The sequence below is a fragment of the Panthera leo genome, chromosome E1, assembly GCF_018350215.1.
Source record: "Panthera leo isolate Ple1 chromosome E1, P.leo_Ple1_pat1.1, whole genome shotgun sequence".
NCBI lineage: Eukaryota > Metazoa > Chordata > Mammalia > Carnivora > Felidae > Panthera > Panthera leo.
Window position 1 is genome coordinate 19,821,787 of NC_056692.1, and position 18,146 is coordinate 19,839,932.

The following is an 18,146-nucleotide window of genomic DNA, read 5'->3' on the forward strand; positions in this document are numbered from 1 at the left end:
AAAAGGAAAAGAGCTAAGGATACTGACAGAGAAACTGTACATTTCAACACTAACTACAATCACATTTATTCTCCTGTGAAGAAGACAAAAACAAACAATACAGACTAGCTATGCCATTTACCAGTTATGTGACACTGGGTAAGTGACTTAACTTCTGTGTGCCTTGATATCCTCATCCCTAAAATGGGTAGCTATACCTATTTTATTGGGTTATTGTAAGAATCAAACGAATATAGGTGCACCTAGGTGGCTCAGTGAGGTAAGCGTCTGTCCTGGTTTCAGCTCAGGTCATGATCTCATGGTTCCATGAGTTCAAGCCCCGCATCTGGCTCTGCACTGACCGTGCAGTGCTTAGGATTCTCTCTCTCTCTGCCCCCCACCTCTCTCTCTCAAATAAATAAACTTAGAAAACAAAGAAATGAATATAAGTGCTTAAAATAGTACCTCGCATGTAATAAATGTCATTTAATTATCAACTGCAGTTATTATTACTACGAGTACTATTCTTACTGTCTGAGATATCAGACCTGAATCTATCAACTCAGGAAGCCCTATCATTACACAGGAGCACATTGTTCTCCTGAGATTCACTAATGGCAGTATTTCTATAAACAAAGGATATAAGATGAAAAAGAGTTTGTTAGCAAACAAAACTCATGAACTCCCCTTTAGGGAGTAACTAAGAGGACTTCAGGTAATAGACTCATTTCTCTCTCTCCCTCTCTCTCTGTTGGTATCTTTCTGGTTATTAAGTCATTGTTCAAAACCTAAGGTGTGAGAGGAGGTGTCAAAAATGAGCAGGGTGGCTCAGTCAGTTAAGCTTCTGACTGCGGCTCAGGTCACAATCTTGCGGTTTGTGGGTTCAAGCCCCACATTGGGCTCTGTGCTGACAGCTTAGAGCCTAGAGCCTGCTTCAGATTCTGTGTCTCCTCTGCCCCTCCCCCACTCACTCACTCACTCTCTCAAAAATAAACATTAAAAATTTTTTTAAAATGAGACAAAGCATAAACCAGTATATTGTGAGAACTGCTGACAGTTAAGATGATTTGGCTGGGGGAGAACATGGCCATATTGGCTTACATAAAGCTTTCAGATACTCTCCAAGCTTCATATGACAAAGGACTGAGAACAACAGAAACTCTAAGCAACCATTCACCATAAAATCTGATGATCTGGACTTAAAACTTAGAGAAGAGTTGGCTACCCTGCTTTTCCAAATCAAAACTGGGCTTTGGTTTCTAGCAGGACCTATTCAGAAATAGGACTATAGAGAACGCATCTCAGATAACATGAAAACAAGGAAATTGTTCTAATACAGGAAGACATGGATGAAGAAACAGAAAAATGATTGGTGGCAGAAGAGTTTGCTTTCAGTTCTATTTTACAGAGAATTATACACATCACATACATTATGTATGTAATTCTCATTATGTTTACACCAGCAGGTTGTCTTTCACAGAGACTTGCTCATATTCATTCATAAAGGAAAAAAATTCTTGGCCTCTGATTTTTTAAGACTGACTTTTAAAAAAGTTTACCTACTTATTTTGAGAGAGAGAGAGAACCCCAAGCATGCTCTGTGCTGTCAGCATAGAACCCAGCACAGGGCTCGATCTCACGAACCCTGAGATCGCAACTTGAGCTGAAATCAAGAGTGGGATGCTCAACTGACCAAGACACCCAGGCGCCCCTAAGACAGACTTCTGAGAGGTAGTCTACTTACCTCTATCTCCCAAGAAAAGAGACAAACGTAAGTACGTGCTATGTATCAAGCATAAGCGAGACATCTTATATACATTATCTTAGTTCACCTTCGTAATAACCCTATGAACACATATGAGAAAACCAAAGCAGAGAGAAATGAGGAACTCTCCCCAGAGTAACTCTCCCTACAAATGACGAAGTAAATTCAGGTCTACTTTGAATCCAAAGCTCATGTATGTTCTATGCACTTCGCTCTGCTGCCTAAGGCATAACAGATACTGTAATATCCACTTGCCTGAATGTCAATGTCTGCCCACAGAAGTAAGTCGGAGCGCTGGAGTAGAGGACACCTGAGGATTCAGAATCATTCCGGAGGGCTATATTTCTTCGACTACTCAGGCTGTAGCCCTCAAAGCCAGCTGTCCACTCTTTTTAAAAAGCAAAAATATTGAAATTATTGAAACCCTGTGAGGAGTATCTTCAATACTGACACATTAAATAAAACTTGGAAGCAGAAGAGGCTGCTCTTAGGGGTCATGGGCAAGTTCCATAAAAGAAGAGAGGCAGTGACAGGGTATCCTGGTTAACCCTACAAACCACGAAACACATGCTAGTCTATTGTGGCATGGAAGATCAAGTGAGAGCTCTCTCCTACCTCATAAAATCAGGGTGAAGCATAACTGTTTGAGCTTATTCCAACCTGATTAAGAACTAGTTAACAAATAAGTCCAAATGTTTTAAGGTAGTAATACAGGAGAGACCAATTTCATTTTGTTTTGTCTTTTTAGGAGAGACCAATTTCAAATCCTAAGACCTCCATCCTGATACTCATTCATTTGAAAAATCAGTATTCTGATGCAATACTTAAGTCCTTGGATTTAGGGAACGCTAATAATCCTGCCTGGCACTATTTTTGGACTCTGGAGAGAAGAACTGATAAAAATTTCTCAAAAGTCACATGAAGTAATTTGAACAGGGCAGTTTCCGTGTTTTTCTCATCAATTCAGGTTTTACTGTCAGCAAATGTGGTTGTCAGTGTGCTGACGGAACAGGTACAAGTGGTCTGATACACAGTGAAGCTTCAGGAGTGAGAAGGCAACAGCATACCATGAGGCACCAACGTGGAGTGACCCATTTGGGGGACGCTCCAAGGACTCCACTCCTGTCGGCCATCTCCTCGGGCGCAGACTCTGAACTGATAATCAACGTTGGGGTCTATGTGCAATACTATGAACTCAGTTTCAGAGCCTACATACACATCCTCAAAGTGATTTGAAGTGCATTTGCGGAATTGGAGCCTGTAATCTTGGGCTATAAAGTCGTCATCCACCTAAGGAGAAAGGCTTTATGTTAGGTAAAAATCAGGAAATATTTTCTCTCAGCATCATGGCTTAAGAACTCTTGGGCCAAGCACAGAAGCCCATGTACTGAATGTGGGCTATTCACAGGAAGGTCACAGAAAATATGCCATCATTATTTCCCTTCTTTCCTTTATTGAGCCATATTGTTGTACACTTCCCAGTCTGATTTAGAAAACCCTTCTTTTGAAGAATTGTATGTTTTCTATACAATAAAGCCAAAGGTAAAGTATTCAAAATTCAAAGATAAGAATCCCACAACTAGGTGCACCTGGGTGGTTCATTTGGTTGAGCGTCTCGTGATTTCGGGTCAGGTCATGATCCCAGAGTCATGGGATCGAGCCCCATGTCAGGCTCCATGCTAACTGTGGAGCCTGCTTGGGACTCTCTCCCGACCCCCAACCCTGCCTCTCCCTCACTAGTATACGCTCTCTCACTCTCTCTAAAATAACAAAAATTAAATTAAATTAAAATTAAATAAAGAAAGAACCCCACAACTACATCATTCATATAACCAAGAGAATTAATATCTAGAATATATAAAAGACTACTAAAACTTAAAAACCACCCAATAAGGAAATGGACAAAAGACCAAAATAAACATTCTATAGAATTAAAATATAAGCAACCAAAAATATATAAAAATACTCAACCAAATTTGTAACATGGACAATGAAATCTAAAACCAAAATGAGGGAGGTGCCTGGGTGGCTCAGTTGGTTAAGCACCCGACTTTGGCTCAGATCATGATCTCCTGGCTTGTGGTTTCAAGCCCTGCATCAGGTTCTGTGCTGACAGCTCAAAGGCTGAAGCCTGCTTCAGATTCTGTGTCTCACTCTCTCTCCTTCTACCCCTCCCCTGCCCTCTCTTTGTCTCTATCTCTCAGAAATAAACAAACATTAAAAAAAATTTATAGACCCAAAATGATGGGTGCCCGGTGCGGTGGTTCAGTCGGTTAAGCGTCCGACTGTTAATTTCGGCTCAGGTTGTGATGTCACAGTGGTGAGATGGTCCTGGACGTGGAGCCTGCTTAAGATTCTTTCTCTCTTTCTCCCTTTGCCCCTCCCACGCATATGCACACACTCACTCTTAAAAAAAAAAAAAAGATATAGAAAAAAATAAATAATAAAGAAATAAATAAAACCAAAATGAGATACCATATCGGCAAAAATACGAAGTCTGACAAAGCCAAGTATTGGTCAGGATGCAGAGTAACAGGAACTCATACACTGCTGGTGGAAACACTGGTACAATCACATTAAAGAGAACTTAGTATTATCTAGCAGAGTATGGATCCTATACTCTAAGACCTCATAATTTTACTGGGTATACACTTAAGAAAAACATCTTACACATGTACACAAGGAAACATGAATAATACTACGTTTATAGCAAAAAACTGGAAACTCTAGGTCCACTGACAGGCAAAAGAATAAAAATGGAATGACAGTCTTTGTTTTGAACGAACAAAAACCTCTCTATTTTTTTTCTATTAATAAGGCTTCATTAGAAAACCCATTTAAGAAAATTATTTCCAGAATATGAGCACCCACTCTGAATGATGTATTTATCGGTCAACAGCCAAGACACTTATGACCCATTTAGACATGGTTTCTTTTTTTTTTTTTTTAAGTTTATTTATTTATTTTGAGAGAGGGAGAGCACACGCACATGCACAAGCAGGGGAGGGGAACAGAGAAAGGGAGAGAATCCCAAGCAGGCTCCGTGCTATCAATGCCAAGCCCAATCCAGGGCTTGACCTCACAAACGGTGAAATCATGACTGAGCTGAAATCAAGAGTCAGATGCTTAACCAACTGAGACACCCAAGCACCCCGAGTTACCATACTTTAGATAGAAACCATGTCCAGGGGCGCCTGTGACTTAGTCAGTTAAGCATCCAACTCTTGATTTCGGCTCAGATCATGATCTCAGTTCAAGCCCAGTTCAGTGCTAACAGTGCAGAGCCTGCCTGGGATTCTCCTCTCTCTCTCTCTCTCTGACCCTCCCATGCTCTCTCACTCTCTCTCTCTCCCAAAAATAAAAACCTTTTTAAAAATTAAAAAAAAATATATGGTAACTCATATACATAACATGATTTAACACACAAAATTCTCAGCAATGCTGAGAATGTGAAAAAACCACATTTTAAGAACTTTATTTCAGAAATATTAGTTCAACGTGGAACAGAAAATATCAGACACCCAATCAATATTCAGTACGATCTTTTGACTTTCGTAATAAACAGAAACGGGAGAGATCTTCAACTCACTAAGGGTTAAGTTTGGGAAATATGTGATGGGAAATACTGTTGTGATACAGAGATTTTTGAAGGCATCTTCAAAACTATCTCAAACTGGAAGAGCTACCTCCATTCAAGTTCCCTGTGACTTTAATTGTAAAGCCAAAGAGACTTTTGTTTGTGAAGAGAAGAAAATCTTCAAAGGTAATTAATAAAAAACATCCTAAAGGCCCTCAAATCTCAAATCCACAATGTTGAAGCCACTTCTACAATTAATTACATACCTTACACCATCGAACAATGATGCCTCCAGGTTTCTCTATTAGTTCTTCTATCTGTACCGGTGGGCGAGATGCTACCGTTCCATGCTTGAAAATGTGGTCTTTCACTATGTTCAGAATCGAGTCATCCAACTGAGCAGATAAACAAGGCACATCAACCAGTAAAGGCACTTCTGGTAAGCTGAGGAAACAAAGCTTATGTGTTTATGAGGCTTTTAACTGGAAGTTAGAAATATGACGCGGAGTTTCAATCAGTCACATACTATAATGATGCTGAAGCCCCCAGAAAATAATGCCAATGGCAACAGAGGCTTTGCAAGATGTTACATAAAGATTCTCTTCCCAGGCAAATATAACCAACAAAATAGAAAATTGGTAGGATCACCACTGTCAAGTTTATACTGAAAGATCCAATGTACTCAGTTTCAATATGTGCAGAATATCTAAAATTTAACAATTCTCTTACACATTAGAATGGAAGAAAATCTATAATAAAACTATACCAAAAATTACAATCACAGCTATTTCATACTACTAATGCTGGTATTGGGCAGTGGACCTTGAAATCTATATTCTCTATCACACTTACTCAGAATCTTTAATAGGGAGGGGAAAAAAAAGCAGACAGTTTAAATGCTTAAAACCAAATCCTGAAGGCACTAACTACTTTACCTGTCCAACTGAATGTGTGAGGCCTTTTGGGTAAAGTTCCACAGTTTTTCATTCTGTTCTCCTACACCACCCAGAATGGCGATCTCCCCTACAATCAGGAATAAGAGAACAAGTACAGTGAAAAACGGTCCTGTTACAAAGTAATCACTACAACCCGTGTCAAGGTGGGTCTCTGGTTTTCCTACAAACAATTCTTAAGTGATTCCAGAGTCAAATTCCCAAAAAGCAAAAGTAGAAACTATTTTAGAAGTGACTCTAAGGTGAAGCTCATGAGGAAAAGGGGTACATGATGGTAACATTTTGCCAGAAATGAAAAAATGTGCTCTAAACAAAGAAATACCGTTTATCAACGAAAAAATTTTTATACATTTTTTTAAACGTTTATTCATTTTTGAGAGATAGAGAGAGACAGAGTATGAGTGGGGGAGGGGCAGAGAGAGAGAGGGAGACAATCTGAAGCAGGCTCCAGGCTCTGAGCTGTCAGCACAGAGCCTGATGCGGGGCTCGAACTCACTGACCTCGAGATCATGACCTGAGCCGAAGTCGGATGCTCAACCTACTGAGCCACCCAGGTGCCCCTAGTTTGTCAACCAATTTTATGCAATGGACAAGGTGCAGGTACTTTCTGCCATCTCTCCTACAGAATCTTGACTTACAGAACTCCAATAGGAGCCAGTACAGGTATTACCCTGACAGAAGAATAGGGCACGGGGTCTTATAAAGTCAAATGATACAGCTATTTTCCTGAAAGAATATCACACATTAGAAATTATTCCACAGAGGGGCATCTGGGTGGCTCAGTCGGTTAAGCGTCTGACTTTGGCTCAGGTCATGATCTCGAGGTCAGTGAGTTTGAGCCCCGCATCAGGCTCTGTACTCTCAAGCGCACCTTGAACCTGCTTCAGATCCTCTGTCTCCCTCTCTCTCTGCCACTCCCTCTTTCATACGCACACTCTCTCTCTCAAAAATAAACAAACATTAAAAAAAAAATTATTCCACAGAAAAATAAAAAGGAGGAGCTATATAAAGACAACTTCTGTGTCCTTCCAGGACCCCAAAGAAACAGTACCGGGACTCTTTCCATCTGAATGTGCCCTGGAGTGACTCAAGTTTTTGGGGACCATATAACATGACATTCTCCCTCACCAACAGGAAAACAGAGACATATTGAACAATGCCTGAAAGTCCTCAAAATTCCATCAATAAGGCTTTATCCCTTGAGAGGAAGAGATTGAAATTCAAAATATTTCTGAAATATAAAAAAATTTAAGCATCAGATGCTATAACAAACAAGTTTGTGCCTCAAAGGATTTCTTTTCTAAAATAAAAACATTTCTCAGTCCTCAGGGTGATGGATGACCTGTGAACTACTTCTGGGTTTGTTTCCAAATGCAAAGCCTCCAGGGAAAGACGTTCTGTGGTCCCACTAAGAAGCATTTTCTCAAAGGCACTGCTAGGGTCAGTGTCAAATAAGCAGTTCTCACTGAAGAGAAGACAAAATGTAATTAGCATCTACAGATAATACCAATAGCACATTCTAAATGTTACCACAAAGGGATGAATTTCCAGTTGGAATGACAGACTTGTTAGCCACTCACCCTTTTTATCGCATGCCATTCACAGCACTCAATGCAGAATGGGTGGTATTCAGTCTCCTCTGGCTCCTTTTTCCTCAACTGTCCTTTAAATGCTGGCATCCCCCACCGTCTACCCTCTGGCACCCTCTCTTCTCAATATTGTACACTAACTCTTGATGATTCACTTACTCTCATGGATTCAGACTCGATGTATACACCATCATTGTCATACTGCCATACTGATCTCTCTCCTAAGCCACATGCCACATTCCCAACTACCTTCTGGGCATCTTGCCCCACACTGAATGCCCAACTACCCAGTGAAGCCCACCCTTCTCCTTTGTTTATGTCCATAAACAGCACAATTCACCTGGTAATCCAAAATCAGGCTGGTTTTGGTCATCCTAAGGCCTTCCCTTTATCCTCCAATATCCAGACAATCACCAGTAATCAACACTCACTAAGAAGTAAAATCATCAATTCTCTTTCTGAAAAATCTTAAAATCAGCTCCACATCATCTCTACCTGTCATTGCCTTCATCATTTCCTGTCTGGATTAGTGCTACAACTTCCTAATTGGCCTCTTTTACCTCAGTCTTATGACCTCCAATATAGTCGCCAAACTGTAGGCAGTACCATTTTGTTTTTTTTTTTTAATTCAAATCTGATTGTGTAACTCTGCTGCCTAAAATACTTCAATAGATCCCTGATACACCATTCACTTCACTCGTGATGTTACTTCTGCTTCAAATTGTGCTGTTACCTCCTTTCTTCCTTTGTCTGCTTAATGAATTCCTTCAAGCCTCTGTGCAACTCCTCCTACAGAAAGCTACCCTACACTCTCCCGGAGTTAAGGGCTTTCCCTTCTGTGCTCCTGTGGGTCTTAGATTACTCTCAGCATGTATGCCTCTCTCACTGTACTGTGAACCCCACAGGGCAGAACTGTGATCTTTTTAATTAATACACTCAACAAAGAAGTATGTGAAGGGAGGAAGGTGGGTGTGAAGACGGGAAGGTAGCAAGGCAAGATCTGGGCATGCTTTAACCACAATAACAGGCTACAGATAGGTACAGAACTACTACGATTTCAGGAGTAAACACCGATCGTAATTTGTAACCTTCTAAAACTAACAATGGAATTAAATTATTTGAACACTGAAAAACATTTAAATAGACTCAAAAGGACCTTAAAATCACTGTGTTAACAGTGAGTAAGACCCTATCATAGAACCATTTGAGAAAAACCTTGTTTTTGTTTTACAAAACTCCTTGTTTTGTAAATAATTATAATTAACACTTTAACTGCACTCACCCTGGGATACCTCACAGTATCTGCTGTCCTATATTACAAACCATCCTAAGGCAGGAACATTCTAAGCACCCCACGATGGCAAGAAGCCTGTTGGCACCCTGAGAAATCGACAAAGTGCCAATCTGAATGTGCCACACTTAACAGGCTCCCTGGACTCCCACCTTCTTGGACTAAGTCCTCTGCGGTATGAACTCCGTGCTCTATGAGTTTCTGGCAATCATCTAGAGGTTTAATGGTCTCCTGTTCAATGGTGTCCACCTCTTGCAGAAGGGTCACCAATCGCTCATCCAGGAGCTTCCCAAGGGTTCCCTTTAAGTCATTAAAATGCTGTTTGAGGACATCTCTGGTCTGGGATGCACTCTCTTTGATCTGAAAAGGAAGAACATAAAAACTCAGAATCTCTGAATAGGCTAATACACGGGCGGGCATCACTCAAAATCTCAAGGCATTACACAACAACCATCTTCCATTTCTTGATAAATCAAATGTGACTGATTTGCACAAACTTGCAGAAATGCATAAAACTGGCCTTCAGGTAAAACTGAATGGACTCAAATCCTGGTTCCATCGTTCACAAACCCCGTCGATTTTGGTCACGTTAATTAAGCACTCTACACCTCAATTTCCTTAATTGTCAAATCAGTATAATGCTTACCTCATGGGGTTGCTGTAAGGATTAAATAAAAATAATCTATGTATTACACTTGGTAAAATAACTGGCACACTGATGTTCCCAAAAAATGTTAGAAAGTATTACTATCTACACAAAGTAGTTCTTGGCAACAGTATGTTTCAGTACAAAAACATTTTAAATTAGGAGGGGAGTAAGGTTCATTTTACTGAAAAGTAGTAAATAAAAGGTAGATTAGAAGGCCATTAATATATTTTTTTAATTACCTAATGGATAAAATGCCCTCATTGTGGTAAAACTAAGAATTTATTTAGAATTCAAAGAGGCTCACAGAAGGCAGAGAATGTTCATGAAAACACACCTCTGGGACAACGCTTTCATCCTTTCTGAGTCCCGTTCCTCTTCGCAAATCTCAACAAGAGGTTTATAGACCCTCTTCCCAGCAAAATGAATTAATACGTACCCTAAAGAAATTAATTCAATTTCAAAGCTACAAATTCCCTCAAATTTCAACCATGGCTTGCCTGAAACAGTAATTCTGAAACTTGGTTTGCAGAAGCATCATGTAGGCTGCCTGTTATAATTTAGATTGTAGGGCTCCATCCCAGACCTAATGATTCAGAACCTTTGAGAAGGGTGAAGGGGTATATGGATACAGTTCTCATGTTTCACAAGCACACCTGTGATTCTGCAGCCCAGACTCTGAGAAACACTGCCCTCAGGTCCACAGAGCCCAGAGTAAGAGCTGCTGTTCTGGGAGGTAGGGCAGGGAAATCTTTACAGCTCAGACATATTTTGAAAACAAACCAGTTGTCTATACAGATACAAGATTTTTTTTTTTTTTAAGAATATGGATAACACACAATTCACTCCCACTTAACAGGAAAATTCTAACAAAAGCCAAAAACTTGAATTAAAGCAAACACATACTTACTTTGCAGATATTAGTTTCATAATGACATTATTACATTTATACTCTAACCCCTTTTGCTAACTTTATCTTTGCAAGAGCATTTGAAGTCCAAGAAAATCCACAAAGCATACGACTTTAACAGTTAACAGAAATTTAAAAAGTTTCCATTTATTCTCTAATACTAAATTTAAAAAGCAGAATACAAAATTGTTTTCCAGAAATATTCACAACCATGTAAAAACAAAAGATCCCTATGCTCAAGGAGTACAAAGAAATACAGGGAGGAAAATACAGGGACAGTCTGACGATTAGATGAAGTGGAAGGATCATGGAAATAATTTTTTCTCCTTTCAACATTAATTTAACTTACAATAGTATGTGTGAAGTGAAAGAATTCCTTTTTTTTTTTAATTTTTTTTTAAATGTTTATTCATTTTTGGAGACAGAGACAGAGTATGAGTGGGGGAGGGGCAGAGAGAGAGGGAGACACAGAATCTGAAGCAGGCTCCAGGCTCTGAGCTGTCAGCACAGAGCCTGATGCCAAACTCAAGCTCACAGACTGTGAGATGATGACCTGTGCCAAAGTCAGAAGTTTAACCAACTGAGCCACCCAGGCACCCCAAAGAACTCCTTAAATCATAAAGAAAAAGAGAGATTCTGGGCGCCTGGGTGGCTCAGTCGGTTGAGCGGCCGACTTCAGCTCAGGTCATGATCTTGCAGTCTGTGAGTTCAAGCCCCGCGTCGGGCTCTGTGCTGACAGCTAGGAGCCTGGAGCCTACTTCAGATTCTGTGTCTTCCTCTCTCTGGCCCTCCCCCATTCATGCTATGTCTCTCTCTGTCTCAAAAATAAATAAACATTAAAAAAAAAAATTTTTTTTAAAAAGGAAAAAGAGAGATTCTAATTTAAGTTTGTTGATCACTGTCTGTGCAGTTGCTAAGGAACTTCTATGAAATTAGCCCAAGCCAAGGTTGAAGAAAAAAAAAAAAAAAAAAAAGGGAGGGAGCCATATTCAAAATGTACTTGATTTGCTTCATGAGTCACCTGTGGGATCTTTAAGACTCAGGCCCTAACATACATAGCACCAGGGAAATAAATGTTGCTGAATAAAAATGAAGTTAATCATGTACATTTTTAAGACCTTTTTTAAGGAACTAGGGAAAGAATGCCTTATGATTTTGATGTATCACCTGAATGCTGTTAGAAATGCAGACTCTTGGGGCCCCTGGGTGGCTCAGTCAGTTAAGCGTCCGACTTCAGCTCAGGTCATGATCTCACAGTTTGAGTTCAAGCCCCGCGTCGGGCTCTGTGCTGACAGCTCAGAGCCTGGAGCCTGTTTCGGATTCTGTGTCTCCCTCTCTCTCTGCCCCTCCCCTGTTCATGCTCTGTCTCTCTCTGTCTCAAAAATAAATAAAAACATTAAAAAAAAAAAAAAAAAAAAAGAAAGAAATCCAGACTCTTAGGCCCCACCGAAAACCACAGAATCAGAACCTACGTTTTAGACAAGATCCCTAGGTGAATCATGACAGACCTCACAGATTCCAAAATAAATGAAGATAACATGTCAAAACCCTGTAGTACAGTTCACACTCCCAGCACCAAGAGGAAATTCTGCAGTTGAGAAGTATACCAATGAGGTCCTGTCTCACTCTTTAACGGATACTACACACACAGGAAGTGCATTGGTTAGGTAAAGTCAATTTCCTCTTTAGAAAGAATTCAAAAGCTCCTTCAACTGTTTCAGAGGCCAAATATGTTTTGTTTTTATTTCAGAACCTCAGAGGGGGGAAAAAAAAAAAAGGAAGTATGTGAACATAAAGCAGTGAGAGGGCCAGGGAGGGGAGACTCCACTTCCAAATCTACTTCCTACACTTCCATTGTAAGTGTGGTCCCTTTTGTTCACAGAACCCCAACCATTGCTGTTTCAGACCTGATACTACCTTGGCATCATTTTCTTCTCCACAAAATGGTTCCCCCCCACTTTTTTTTTTTCGAAAGAGAGAGACAGAGAGAGAGCGAGGGCCCAAGTGGGGGAGAGGGGCAGAGAAGGGGAGAGAGAATTCTGAGCAGGCTCCATGCTCAGCGCAGAGCCCAATGGGGGGGCTCAACCCCACAACCCTGGGATCAGGACCTGCACAAAATCAAGAGTCAGATGCTCAATGGACTGAGTCACACAGCACCCCTGAAACAGTTCATAATTTAAGCCACAGTCACCTTTTATCCAATCATGTAACTAATCAAGTTCATTTGCTTGGCTTTATGAAACTAAACAACACAGACTAGACTGCTGAGTGGTTTCTTCTTATTTGACGTGTTACCATGGTCCAACGTGTTCACCGTTAGCTCATTAACTTCACAATGACTCTAACAGGTGGGTCTCCATGGTTTACACTGAAGAGGGTGAATCTTGAAGAAATCAAATAACTTTCCCAAGGCTTCATGGTGCCAGAAACAGTCTGACTCCAAGGACCATGGTCTTTCCACTTTTCCCATTTTCAGGAGTTCCCAGGTAAACCTATAAATTATGTACTGACTGAAAACACTTCCTGCTGAAACATGTATTTATCCTTTTTTTTCTTTTTAATGTTTATTTATTTCTGAGAGAGACAGAGACAGAGTGCAAGCGGGGGAGGGGCAGAGAGAGACACATACAGAATCTGAAAACACTCCAGGCTCCAAGCTGTCAGCACAGAGCCCGACACAGGGCTCAAGCTCACCAACTGCAAGATCATGACCTGAGCCAAAGTCGGATGCTTAACCAACTGAGCCACCCAGGCGCCCCTGTATTTCTTATCCTTGCATAAAGAATCATGTGGTTGGGGGCCCTGGGTGGCTCAGTTGGTTGAGCATCAGACTCTTTTTTTTTTTTTTTTAATGTGTATTTATTTTTTAGAGAGACAGACACAGAGTATAAGCGGGGGAGGGGCAGAGAGAGAGGGAGACACAGAATCTGAAACAGGCTCCAGGCTCCGAGCCGCCAGCACCAAGCCCAATGAGGGCTTGAACTCACAAACTGTGAAATCATGACCTGAGCTGAAGTCAGACCCTTAACCGACTGAGCCACCCAGGTGCCCTGAGCATCAGACTCGTGATTTCAGCTTGTGTCACAATCCCAGGGTTGTGAGATCCAGCCCCACATGGGGCTCCACACTCAGCATGGAGCCTGCTTGAGATTCCCAACGCCCCTCACTCCATCCAGCTCCTCTCTTCAGCTCTCATGTTCTCTAAAATTAAAAAAAAAAAAAAGAATCATGGTAGACTACCAAACAGCCCCAAATTCTACCTAGCCATTCTAGGGCAAAACAACTGTGATAGTAACAAAGTACATTTAAATAGAATACAAATGATAAGCAACTCAAGGTCTCAAAAAGGAAGTTGTCATATACACTGTTTATGCTGATTAATAATATTCCAAACCAATTTTCCATCAAACCTCTACTGTAACAGACCATTAAAGCTTACTTACAAAGTTTCTACTGCAGTTTAATCTAATCCTTTAATCTAATCCTTAAACTGGGGGGGGGGGGGGGGGGGGGGCTGGGTGGCTCAGTCAGTTAAGCATCTGACTTCAGCTCAGGTCATGATCTCACGGTTCTTGAGTTCGAGCCCCACGTCGGGCTCTGTGCTGATGGCTCAGAGCCTGGAGCCTGCTTCGGATTCTGTGTCTCCCTCTCTCTCTATCCCTCCCTGACTAGTGTCCTGTCTCTATCTCTCAAAAATAAATAAATGTAAAAAAATAATTTTTTTTTAATAAAAGTTAAAAAAAATTTTTTTTTAACTAGGTTTCACACCCAGCACAGAGCCCAACCAGGGCCTGAACTCATAACACTGAGATCAAGACATGAGCTAAGATCAAGTTGAATGCTTAATTGAGTGTCCCCTAAGCAACTGTGATTTTTTTTTCAAGTTTATTTATTTTTGAGAGAGAGAGAGAATGCAAGCAGGGGAGGGGCAGAGAGAGAGAGGAAGAGACAGAGAATGCCAAGCAGGCTCTGTACTGTCAGCCCAGAGACTGACTCAGGGCTTGAACTCACAAACCGTGAGATCATGACCTAAGCCAAAACCAAGAGCAGGACACTCAACCAACTGAGCCACCCAGGCTCCACCAAGCAACTGTATTTTTAATGTTTTAACATGAGGATGGGTTCACAAAATGCCAAAAAGTCATCAAGTTTACGTATCAATACTAAGGCTTGCAAAAGCCTAGTAAATGCATACTTCATAGCCCTCCAAGGTAACAGAGACTGATATATTTTCCTCATGAGTTTAGATACTAAAAAGGTTATAAAACCTATGTAGAATGCGACTTAAAACATCTGTGGTCTTCAGTGGCAATATACAGTTGCTACATCAATATAATGTAAAACAATATGATATAATAAATATAATAGCATATTTCAGAAAATTAAGAAACTGAAATCTCCATCTCCTCTAAAACAATTGACTTTATAGAAGAAAATAATTTTTATCCTCCAAGTTTAGTTTCCCAATTAACAAACAAGCAACTAAAACTCTTTTGTTATTTTTTTAAAAGGTTTTATTTTTAAGTAATTTCTACACCCAACATGGGGCTTGAACTCACAATCCTCAGACTGAGGAAACATGTTCCACTGACTAGGCCAACCAGGCACCCAAAATTATTTTAAAATTAGAGACTGGCTTTGAACACTTAGCTGAAGAACATAACGATCAAAAATAAGATATAAAATAGTCCACTGAAATTGGAAAAGCCAACCACAATGTTTCTTCTCAATTCATGTGAAATGTACTGCATCAGCCACTTGTCTTTGCACGGACACCAAGATATCAGTCACTGAAAATAATAATGATGATGGCAATAATAATACAGCAACAACAGCGATCATCTGCTGAACACCTACTGTGTGCCAGGTACTTACAGCCATGGTCTCATTTAAATGCTACCACAACCCTGTGAAGAAAGCATCTGTAGATGAGTAACATAGTGGAGTCAGAGAGATAAACATGTCCACATCACAAAGCGAGTAAAGTGACAGAGAATTTGTATTGTATGACTCACTTACGGACTCGTAAGTGCCGCTACATTTCCTCCTTGCCTCTCTTAGAGTTAGGCGCTTTTTTTTTTTTTTTTTTAATATCTATTTGAGAACATTCAGAAACATTTATTAGTGGTCCCCAAGGAACCAAGAACCACACGTCCTAATACTCTATCTTTGTTCAGTCCCCGAGAGTACGGGCTGGGCTGTGATGTGCACTTGCAGGCATAAGTGCACAGTGGAACTAAAGCTGTGTCAGTTCCAGCTCTCAGCCTTTAGAAGGTCTGGCAACTGCTGCTTCTGCACTTTTGAGGGTCTTGAGCCACTCCTTTGTAAAGAGTGGAAAGAGGAGAGAAGCGGGAAGGGAGGGAGGAGAGAGGGAGACTAGCATCCAGCCCAGCCATGACAGCATTCCAACTGAGTCCCACTGCCACTAAGGCTCCTAACAGGTAAGTGAACGTTCTTTCTTGAACTTTCCAGTCTTAGCTACCATCTGACTGCAATTACACGAGTGTCGCCAGCAAAACTGGAAGAAGTGCCCAACCCAGTCCCAGTCAATCCCCAGAACAGTAAGCAAATAAGATGGTTTTTTAAGCCGTTACACTTAGGCATAGTTTATTATGTAACAACAAATAACCAAACTGTATGATAAAACAAATTTAATTCTTGATTATCTGCATTAATGAATCAAGACCATGAATAATCTAAAAAGAATGTCTGCAAAATTACACCCACATCATTCATAAAGGCACTCATTCAGCATTTATTGAAGTCTAATATGTGCCAGGAGCTGGGGTTATAAAGATGAATAAAGCATGGCCCTGACCTCAAAAAAACTGTCATTCTGGTAAAAGAGATAGTTGCATGCACACGTAACTATAATAAAACGTATTAAGTTCTTACGTAAGTGGGATGGCCACAAACTGCCATCTACACTCAAAAACAGCATTCTGCTGGGAAACACAGTAGGAGACATTTGAAGAAGCAGGGAATGTCTCCTTGAATAACAATAATATTCAGTGGTATTATTATTATTATGGCTAATATTTATTAAGTGCTTTATATGTCCCAGGCATTGTGCTAAGCATTTTAAATACATTGCTCATTTGAATTCCCACATTGGCCAAGCAAAGTAGGTACTATCTTTATCCTCACCATACAGATAAGAAAAGTGAGGATCAGAAAAGATAAGCTTCTCGGGGCGCCTGGGTGGCTCAGTCAATTAAGTGTCCAACTCTGGCTCAGGTCATGACCTTGTGGTTCGTGGGTTCAAGCCCTGCATCAGGCTCTGTGCTGACAGCTCAGAGCCCAGAGCCTGCTTCGGATTCTGTCTCTCTTGGAAAGAAAAAAAAAAAAAAAAAAGAATAAATATTAAATCTATATATATTAAAAAAAAAAGTTTCTCAAGGTCTCATGGCTAATAGGAGCAAATGCTGGCAAAGTAAAATAACTGCAAATATAAGTGACCCCTTGATAACCCTCAATAAAAGCCTGTCCTACATTTGGTTGACTTTTTAGATCATAAATTAGCCAGATTAACCGGATTTATAGCAATAAGTAGTTTTTCTCTATCAAAATTATACATACACTACATTTACACCGAAAACAACATCTACACAGAGAAAACCTGGGCACCTCTGTGACGTTCACACACTCTGTAATTAACATCACTGATTTTAACATTGTTGATTCAGAAGGCAAGCTTTATTTTATTTTTTTAATTTTATTTTAGAGAGTGAGAGAGCAAGCAGGGTAGCAGGAGAGAAAGGATCTTAAGTAGGCTCCATGCTTAGTGCAGGGCCTGACCTGGGGCTTGATCCCATGAACCATAAGATTATGACCTAGGCCGAAATCAAGAGCCGGATGCTTAAACAACTAAGCCACCCAGGTGCCTTCAGCGTGCCATGTTTAAAAACAATTTGTTGGGGCACCTGGGTGGCTCAGTTGGTTAAGCATCCAACTTTGGCTCAGGTCATGATCTCGTGGTCCATGAGTTCAAGCCCCACGTCAGGCTCTGTGCTAACAGCTCAGAGACTGGAGCCTGCTTCGGATTCTGTTTCCCTCTCTCTCTCTCTGCCCCTCCCCCACTCACACTCTGTCTCTTTCTGCCTCTCAAAAATAAAGAAACGTAATAATATTTTTTTTTAAATGTGTGAAAATAATTGAGAAAATATGTTTGAAAGCCAATGTAAACACGTGGTCTTTTGCACACAAATATGTGTGCAGCTTTTTTCTTCCCCCTTGGCTGTTGGTTAGTTTTGCTTCTAGAGAGTCACTTCCAGTATTCTGGCATACCTACGTCAATACAGCTTTAGCCTACCAACAAATGCTCCCTAAGTTGCTAAATGTTCCATATAAAACTAACCAAAAGGAAAAAAAAAATGAATATGAAGTCGTATATACAGTAGTCTCTCAGTTTTGCAAAATAATATGCCTAGAAGGAT

The 18,146-nt window shown here is 40.5% G+C and overlaps 1 protein-coding gene across 1 annotated transcript in view; it reads right to left on the reverse strand.

The window, feature by feature from the left end:
- The window catches only part of CRLF3 (cytokine receptor like factor 3), a 42,949-nt gene that overhangs the window by 19,044 nt on the left and 5,759 nt on the right, over window positions 1-18,146 (reverse strand). Inside the window, exons 2-6 of the mRNA XM_042917048.1 lie at window positions 9,307-9,514; window positions 6,257-6,344; window positions 5,588-5,765; window positions 2,812-3,034; window positions 2,000-2,132 (exon numbers count right to left, since the gene is read on the reverse strand). Of these exons, the coding sequence (XP_042772982.1) occupies window positions 2,000-2,132; window positions 2,812-3,034; window positions 5,588-5,765; window positions 6,257-6,344; window positions 9,307-9,514 (830 nt within the window). The remainder of the gene's footprint in view (window positions 1-1,999; window positions 2,133-2,811; window positions 3,035-5,587; window positions 5,766-6,256; window positions 6,345-9,306; window positions 9,515-18,146) is intronic.